The sequence below is a fragment of the Porites lutea genome, chromosome 1 (assembly GCF_958299795.1).
Source record: "Porites lutea chromosome 1, jaPorLute2.1, whole genome shotgun sequence".
Taxonomy (NCBI): domain Eukaryota; kingdom Metazoa; phylum Cnidaria; class Anthozoa; order Scleractinia; family Poritidae; genus Porites; species Porites lutea.
This window is the reverse complement of record NC_133201.1, coordinates 47,944,796-47,953,861: the sequence shown is the minus strand read 5'-3', so window position 1 is coordinate 47,953,861 and position 9,066 is coordinate 47,944,796. Positions and strand designations below refer to the sequence as shown.

Sequence of the window (9,066 nt, the reverse complement as noted above, 5' to 3'; positions counted from 1 at the left end):
ATTGGACCATGAAACTATACATCAGCGGACACATCCAGTAGTTTTATTATTTGTAAAATAAGTTCTTCCTTATAATGATAATAAAAATGATGCACCTTCAGAACATGTTGTAAGTCTTTTATATTTGCCAGTCTGTTTTACTTGTTCTGATACTGATGATGTCATTGATTTGCTGGCTTTCTGTGCTTCCCATGAGTGAGGCAATGTCCAGAATCGTCTGGTCTTTTATCTTAGCTTATCACAACTTTTCTGTTTTCTAAATGTTAGGGAGGGATGCGGGAAACTATGTGTGAAATGTGAAGGTACACGGATATCTTTGAGTTCACACAAGTTAAAACTTCACGACGTGTGCTTTAATACTTCTCCATGTTAAAGATGTTGTCAAATTGAACCCTGAGTTGCTTGTGATAAAATGCTTGATTCTACTCCCGATTTGCCGTGTACATGTACGTGATAGTGGGTAAAGGAGAGAATTTTAAAATTAGGTAAGAGCTCGGGAGGAGGGGGGAACTTGATATATCCTTAGGTGGGGAGGAGCGGCCCGGCCCCCCATACCCTGACCCTGTTTAAGACAAAAATCGCTGATTTTCCTACCCCATTTAAGTCATTGAACCCAAAACCATACCCTGTGTAAGACAATAATAAATATCGAAACTCTTTCTTCTTATTTAATCCATAATTTGGCAATCACAAAACTATTTAAAAAAATACCCTGTTTAAGACAAAAATTGATAAAATCGATACCCTGATTAAGACAAAAAATGATAAAATCGATACCCTTTTTAAGACAAAAATCCCGAAAAACATACCCTGGCTGGCCGCACGTCCCCATTAAGCCCTTATAAGGGAGTACCCCCCCCCCTTCTTGTTCTTCAGACTTTTTCAATAGGCCAATCTTGATGCTTTAAAATTCATTCTTGACTCTAAAGCTTAGGGGAATAAAACTTGGAAATCATAATATATTTAAGTTGAATATTGACCTATTTTGTTTTTTTGTTTACTTTTATTCTAGACTGTTCACAGTCCTATTTTTCCGTAAGATCAGTCGTCGAGATCGAGCGCTTTGCGTTACGGGCTGACATCTTGCATGAGTGTCAAAGCTACTTAGGGGGCGGCACTAGAGCTATAAACCCCGACGCCCACCCCCTCGCTACATTTGAAAATCAAGATGGCCGTCATTCTTGACTGTAAGATGCGCTATATCTAAATGATCTCACGAAAAAATAGGGGACTGTGAACAGTCCACTTTTATTCCCATAAGCATGATCTTTGAAAGATCCAATTGGCCTCAATCAAATGGTCCAAATGGACACCAGAGTGATGTTGCTAACAAAATCTGGTATCTTTGAGACTAAGGGAACTGTCCCTAATGGAGAATGTTTGTGTCATGGAGGAGTTTACTTTGCCCCTAAGGAAAAAAGTTTTGGGTGAAAAAGGTGCAAAAGTAGTGACGAAGTTGGGTGAATGAAAACGAAGTGGCAAGAAGGTTATATTATCACCTGCCTGATCAAGGAATAACCAAAACAGATGAAATACTGGATGTAGAGGTTCAACTCCCAGAAGGGGGTGGGAAGTGAAAAGGGTACCCCTTTAGGGCGGAGCCTTCCCATGCAGGCCATCATAGGAAGTATCCCCCCTGAGGTTTGACTGTATTTACCCTTCCTCCTATATTAGTGTCTATCCCTGTTCCACCTGCATTATTATTTATTCCCCTGTAAACCACTGCTCACCCAGCCTTAAAGAAAAATTTGAATACAGTCAGCTCTCTCTTTATGGACACCTCTGTAAGACAGACATCTAGAGTTAGTTCCTGTCTTTCTTTACTCCCTTCATTTGACTCTCAATAAGAGGGACATCTCTTTACGATGGACACTTAATGCCGGTTCAAAAGGCGTCCGTTTTAGAGAGAGCCATATAAATAACAAGAGTAGGGAGCAGCTTTTCAATTTACAAACAAGAGTTTTGGACACCCGGAATTAAACCTGTAGCAACTTTGTGCTAGCAAAATTTTATTTTTTTGTTCTTCCAAATGTATCCGCAAACTTCTTAGTTAGCTTGAGATAAAAGTCAGGAGAATTAGGGCGATAATCTTTGTAAAGCAGTCCAGGAAACGATCTTGGAACAGCTTTTTCTATTTGTGTTCCTTCATGCCATTCATTGAATGACGTAATTGAGACAACATCTGGCTCAGTTTGAAGAGCCGCCTTCCAGCTATTTTTATAATACTCTCCATTACTTCTTAATCTTGTGTTCATGTTATTCCACGGCCGCACACTCGTGTCAATATACCCTGGTCCCACGCTTGGAATAAATAAACTGTTTGTCTGTTTGGCGACAGCTTTGAGTTGAGGCCACGATCGCCATGTTGACCCATAGGTGAACTTATCAGTAGCAAAGTAAGTGTAGAAGCCATCAAAACCACCCTCATCTATGTACTTCCTGTGACTCATTTCAACCATCAGCGCTATAAATATACAGTCATATGGTGTGTTACGTACTGAATGTGACCCATCAGGTCTCAATAACTGTGCCCAAGCTTCTGGTGGGGTATGATATGAGTCATAAATGTACAGCATGGGTAGATTTCTTCCATCAGTGGTCCTGTACGTATAGAAAGCCTTGTGTTTGCCGTAAGTGTCTATAATATACTTTACGTCATCATGGACTGTATGATCATTCCTGCCTTTATAGGGCTCAATGTGAAATGTGAGTTTAAGTTTGTACTTAGCTGCAGCATCGAGAAGGAGAGGCACCAGTGAGTCACTTGGTATCCCCTCCTCGTCAGCCTTACCAGGGGGGTACCATGAGAGCACGACCACACCCACCCTTGCAGTTCTCATTTGCATCATGTGATCATCAATTACTTTAGGGTCTCTTGAACTGTAAGGCCCAAGCTCTGGATAAAAATTGGAACCAATATCATCTGGAGGAGAGTGAGATCCTTTCTTGTATTTCTTAGCTACTTCAGGATCCCAGTGTGGAAGGAATCGGTGATTCCAGTGAACATATTTCCTATCGTGTTCAGGATTTCCATACCACGCGTAGTAAAAAATGTGAACGTTATAATTTGGTTGAGGTAACAAAAGATCCTCTTTGTCAGAATTAATTCCTTTTCCTGTGACGGCATCTTTTATGGTTGGTCTATGCGAAAGGCCGGGTCCTGTACTATCCCTCCCGTTAGCTCCTTTGACAAAGTTGTTTTCTCTTTTTTCTCTCTCTTCCCTACTGATTTTTTGTTCACTTGCATCTTGAACCCTGTAATTTAAAATTATTTCTTCAGGTGCTTCTTTATTGAATATCTTTGGTCCCAACTTGTCTTTTTCCGAAGATGAAATAACTTTTAAGGCCGCAAGACATCCCAAAATAAATAAAGTCAAGACTACAAAAAACAAAATTCGTCGTTTTCTCAGGAAGCGAAAAGGAAGCATTCTTACAGATTTGGAGGAAAACCGGAACAGATGACATGAAGAAATCGACTAATTCCCATTGCACATTTTCACAAAATTAAGTGAGCCTTACTAGGCATTAGTCAGCGGACGTTTCTTCTTACGGCAGATACTTCATATATCGCGAAGAAATCTTGTTTTCAAGATGGCGATTCCCTGGAGAGGAATGAGAGTTCGCTTCATGTACATTGCGAGAGATACCAGTGGAAAATGATTTCCTGACCTCATGTAGGGAATCGAATGAATGAAGACTATTTCAAGAGATCATGGATTTAAAACCAAAGGTCACCTGTAAGTACAAAATGATGTCACTAGTTTAGACTTGCTTCAGTAGACTTAGACTTGGAATACTTTAAATAAGCTTAAGTTAATTAAGTGATAATCACTCACTGCGGTCACTAAATATTAAAATCTAACAAATTTTGTTGGATTAGTGATTTAAGAAATATAGGCGTATCACAAATATCACCTAGTGGCCCAATAAAATTAAGTATGGTTTGATTTTCCTGTAAATATCTTGCATCGTAGAGAAAACCATCTAGTCAGTCCATTTCAGCTTCCTTTTACTAGCTTAAGTACTTTTGTATGCTACAGCCAGTTGCAAAAAATATTGGGTCACTATACCTTATTTTGGCTTAACTGACCAGCTTATAATCTTGTTTTGTTTCGTGGTGATTATGATTGGCAACCAACTTTCTCTGAATGTTTTGTTATTTTTGTGCAATACAATTGATCAACTTTGTCAAGGTGGACTTGGTTACAGTAGTTGCACTGTAACACTGTCACAAATCAACTTTGCTTTTTTTTGCTCTAGAGGTATTAGGACAGTTTTTTCGCGAGAAGCTTGTAAATATATATATTTTTTGCTTGAATAATACAGTATTGCTTGTTACTATAGATCTTTTTACTACAGGTGAAGATCTCTTTGTCAACTATGTGATGAATATTTGTAGGTTTTGGTGATAAGGATGTTTATAGCAAACTTAACCCAGAATTGGAGAAGAGGCTTCCCAGAGAATACACAGAGTGGAGAAGGTTGGTCTTGTCTCTTACAGTAAAAACAGGTCAATTGTATATTTACGTTGTAGGTAAAATCCATTCCTGTTCAAGGCTGTGCTCGAAGGAACATTTTAGGGATCTACATGTACACTGTAGGAAGAGCTTTGAATCTGTGAAATCCAGGGTACCCAGCATAGGATTTCTATGAAAAACTAAGATTTTGTTAATTGGGAGCAAAAGTTAGGTGCCATGGGCCACAGGCGGGCACTGCTAGAGTACAGCCTTGTAGTTTGATAATTTTCTTTGTTTTCTTACCCTAGCTATTCGTAGGAGACATAAGAAAATTGTGGTTCATCGAAAGAACTGATTCTGCCCACCTATCCCCATGTTTCTGTTAATGAATTTATTGTTTATAAGTATTGGATTTGTTAGTGTTGCCAATATCAGATTCATTATTATTTTCTGCATTCTTGCATGTGTAATGAGCAGTGAATTCATACACCAGGTATTTAAAAATTCTGCAAGCTCAGTTTTCTTCCAAAAAATTAAGTAGATGGAGATCTGAATTTTCTCTAATGCAACACATGAAAGGTTTCTAATCCTTCTTAAAATAGACACTTACAGGAACAATATTAAATTTAGAGTTGGTTCCTACCTATTAACCGACTTGACTTTCATCTGATGCAGCAAAACCAACCTTCACTTGCGTACACTTCTTTGCTTGTTTTTGCAATTTTTATTTTGGCTAGTGGAAAGGGAATTAATTGGTCTGACCTGTAGACCAGTCAAAGTGGGCCACCTTCAAAGGTGGTCCCAAATATTCTGGTTGAAACCAAACTGAAATGGTCCATAAATTTCTGGAATTTTGGGCTGAATGGAAGGTGCTCCATGTGTCTCCTTGCAAGAGTTTTCCACTTATGGGGGTTAATCCTTCAGGATTTGGCGGTAAAATTGCTGGAACTACGGTGTGGTGTTATGTATGTCTGTAAACACAAATTTGTAAGTGAGGAAATTATTTCAGTTATTGCCAACCCCAATGATATTTGGATCAGATTTGTTTCTTTATAGAGTTGTTAGCAGTTGACTTTTTTCTGCCACAGATCCTATGGAAGACCTCCCAAGACTGTCAAGCTAAAGGCAAACTTTGTGCGGTTATCACAGGATATGCTAGTTGATGTTAGCAGTATAGAAACATACCAATCTGCCTCAAATCTTCACAAACAGCCATTCTTTCATATTTACTGGACAGACTGTCAGGTAAGGGCAACTAAGTAATGTTCTATATTTTTTATGGTCCATGCTGTTAGAGCATGACTCTAATGAGGGAACTTTGAATAAACGGAAATAGTAACAGTAACAGTCACGTGTGATAAGTATCTCACTTAACTAACCGCCTTTCTCACCCACCCTGAAACTTTCTTAGACAAAGTTGGACCCTCTCAAAAACAACTACCTCTTGTAAGAGACCAAATTCACTTTTTTCCATTGTTTTTAGCCTCCTAGGTAAGTGAACACTTGACACTTGGTGTGAACTCTCTTTGCATGTTTGGTTATCTCACTGTAATTAACAACTCACCATATGATAAATTAACAATTATTCCACGAGTGGCTGCTGGATATGAGATGATAGATAGCCAACGAGGCGCGTAGAGGTGAGTTGGATATAATCATCTCATATCCAACAAGCGAGAGTGGAATAATTGTTTAATTAAAAACGCGCATGTATGTTCATGTGTTTTTTGATAAACTTTCAAAAAAACTTTTGTGGCTTCTTTGTTTGTTTGTTTTTTTTTTCCCCAATGAAATTGCATATTTTTCTAGTATTCTAAGAATAAAAACAATTTTCTTTGGGTGCCATTCTATCCTTCGCAAAAAAAAATCTCCGCTAGCTTCTAACTTTGAACTGAGGCGTACACTGACCATACATGGAGAGTATGGTACTAGTATAATGGCTTATATACCATTATGGCTTACCAATCAAAACTCTAGAATTGCATTATCCAGTTATTCAGTTTTTAATAATGATAATGATACAATAACTTTTTTGTAAATGATATGTGGTAATAATAATGAAAGCGTTCTAAATGGTTGTGTTGTTGGGTTTTTTCTGTGTTTTGCTTAAGATACCCTAAAATGACCATGCTACCACTGTGATGGTAAAAATCAGGGCCTGCACCAAATTCTTATTGTATCCCTTTTGGAATTTACAATAAATGATATAGGATCCCGATGAGTTCAAGAGTTCAGTGAAAGATGGAATTACAGATTGGTTGAGAAAGCTAAGAGACAGGAATATTGTGGACTGGATGATTATTCATGTCATATCTCAGGATTCTTTCAAGGGAAGTAAGCCAAAGATTCAGCTTCCTCGCAGCACAGTATTTGACAAGATTAAAAGTGACTTTGGTAGCAAGAATAGTGATAGGTAAAACCAGAACCTAGCTAGTATCTCATAGTAGCTAAAATGCGATATTCTTTTGGGCAAAAGGTACTTTAATCCATTTGCCTCTAACGTGCCCATACACTGTAACTGCCTTTGCGGATCCAGCACCCGTCCACCACTTGTTGCATCATCAGTGAAACAGTGTGCAAAGAAAGTAGCATCCAATAGCCCAGGGCTAGTGGATTTTGCTATCGGGCTAGTGAATTCTGTTTTTAACTTGCCTGATGGGCAAGTGATGTTTTTTGAGCAAAATTTAATCAAGGAAGAACTGTGAAATTAATTGTGCTCGTCAAAAAGCTTTTGGGGCTAGTTAAAATGATGTCTGGGCTAGTAAATGATAGCTTCAGCTTGCCAGATTGGCAAGCTGTAAAAATGATTTTCTTTGCACCCTGTGAAACATGAATTTCTTCAGAATTGCTGTTTTAACTTTGCATGTTTTTTTGCCTTTTTCTCTGGCCACCCTGACTGAGTTGTGCTCATTCTGATATGGTTCGAAAGATCTCTTCCCTCTTCACAAGTTAAATGACAAAGTTTTCCTTGTCACAGTTAAAACTGAACATGTCCCAAGCAGTACAAGAGATCTGTATGGGTGTGGATTATGGGTTGTTCATTGGTGAATGAGTTAAAGCCCTTCTTCCATACAATTTAAGTAAAATGAATGGTAAAAATAGAGAAATTCCAAGGCTTAGAGGAAATCTACCATTATTAATAGTAAAATATTTAATACATGTATATTAATTTTTACCTGCACACTAATTTATGCTCACCAGCCATATATAAATGGTTGCCACTGCCCTGTTAACTCAGCTGGGAGAACACTGATCTGCCCAGCAGTGGAATGCAGGTTCAAACCATGGTCGAACCAACAGCCAGGGCCATAAAAAAGTGGTAAAATCATGCTGAAAAATTTAATTTTTCAATCAGATTTTACCATTATCCAATGTATACAGTCCTGCCTAACTTTCCAATGTTTCCTAGCCAAGCACAGTGCAGTTTTAAAGGAACAATTAGCAGTTTTTCTGAAGTAACTTAGGGCCAGATGCAAGCAACCAGTTCAACTAAATAGCTGGTTCTGGTACTTATGAATTACTTACTGTGCCTTCATTCCTTTATCATAAATATATTTCTTTTCATTTCAGAATTATCCAGCTATGGGAACCCTTCAAAGAGAATCAGTTAACTCGCTCTGTTGAATCCTGGCAGAACTTGGTCACCAAGCTGCGCCAGTTGCTGTTGGTTTCTTTCAATCGTCACTTGGGCAAGTTTGAGGACCAAGTCAGAGCTTTGAGGGAGAAAAGAACAGAACCACGCTGGAGTTTCACAACATATTTTTCACTGCATGTAAGTTAGTATATAATCTTGTCTGATAAAGTAATGCATATAACCCAAGAGGCACCCTTTTGTTAGCAGTTCTTTTTCTATCTGGCCTGTGCATGCCGTGCTGACTGAAAGTGACAGCTAAAGCTATGGTCGCGGAAAACTGGAGATGGTCATGGAAAAAGTCATGAAAGGTCGTAGAATTTGAAGAGCTCAAGAACCCCTTATAATAACCCATGCCCTGCTCTGCTGATGGTCCTTGTGTGTTTTTTTAAATGGGTCTCTCAGGAGTGCAAGTGGTTACAGTTTGCTCAGAGTAATGACTTACCTTACCTCTGAATTCAATGATGCGTGTTTGTGGATTAAAAGTAAAGACCTGCATAGTTTGATGTTAAAAAAAGGAAACAAGAACGTGTTATTGTACACAATCATTGTAGTATATATTATGTCAGTGGATTTTTGTTAATGTTTTCCAGCCTAACATTGTAAGATAAAAAGGAACATCCATTTTGTCGTTTGTTTTCAGGAAGAACTTGCATTTGTGTTTGAGATGCTGGGACTTTTTGAAGAAGCACTTATCCAGTATGATGAGATTGATGCTCTGCTAACTCAACTTGTCATCAACTCAAACTTTGGAGGTAAGCACTGTTTTGCATGTATGTAGTGTGTGAGTAGTTGTTTGTTTAGCTCTAGCCAGTCAGTCCTTAACCTGTCACTGACCTGTGATCAGGGATTGATCTCTATCTGGTAGTCATTAACCTGTGATCAGGTGTTCTTTGTTTCTGGGAGAGTACAAAAAACAAAGGGTAACGGGGTGCCTGATCAGAGCAGGTTAGCCAGCCCTGTCATGGAACCAAAAAT

At 38.5% G+C, this 9,066-nt stretch overlaps 2 protein-coding genes across 2 annotated transcripts in view; one reads left to right on the top strand and one right to left on the bottom strand.

Annotated features, from left to right (window-relative positions):
* Positions 1–1,992: 1,992 nt before the first annotated feature.
* Positions 1,993–3,489, bottom strand: LOC140953217 (glycoprotein endo-alpha-1,2-mannosidase-like protein). The gene has a single exon (XM_073402719.1). It carries the CDS (start codon positions 3,426–3,428, stop codon positions 2,010–2,012), a length of 1,419 nt encoding a protein of 472 aa, XP_073258820.1. The 5' UTR covers positions 3,429–3,489; the 3' UTR covers positions 1,993–2,009.
* A 96-nt stretch (positions 3,490–3,585) lies between these two features.
* LOC140953206 (trafficking protein particle complex subunit 10-like) overlaps positions 3,586–9,066 on the top strand; it is a 32,179-nt gene continuing 26,698 nt past the window's right edge. The window contains exons 1-6 of the mRNA XM_073402709.1: positions 3,586–3,737; positions 4,400–4,481; positions 5,546–5,702; positions 6,668–6,870; positions 8,028–8,229; positions 8,732–8,843. Of these exons, the coding sequence (XP_073258810.1) occupies positions 3,713–3,737; positions 4,400–4,481; positions 5,546–5,702; positions 6,668–6,870; positions 8,028–8,229; positions 8,732–8,843 (781 nt within the window). The 5' untranslated portion in view covers positions 3,586–3,712. The remainder of the gene's footprint in view (positions 3,738–4,399; positions 4,482–5,545; positions 5,703–6,667; positions 6,871–8,027; positions 8,230–8,731; positions 8,844–9,066) is intronic.

Coding starts and splice junctions, on each gene's coding strand:
- LOC140953217 (XM_073402719.1), bottom strand. CDS start 3,428: ATGCTTCCTTTTCGCTTCCTGAGAAAACGACGAATTTTGTTTTTTGTA.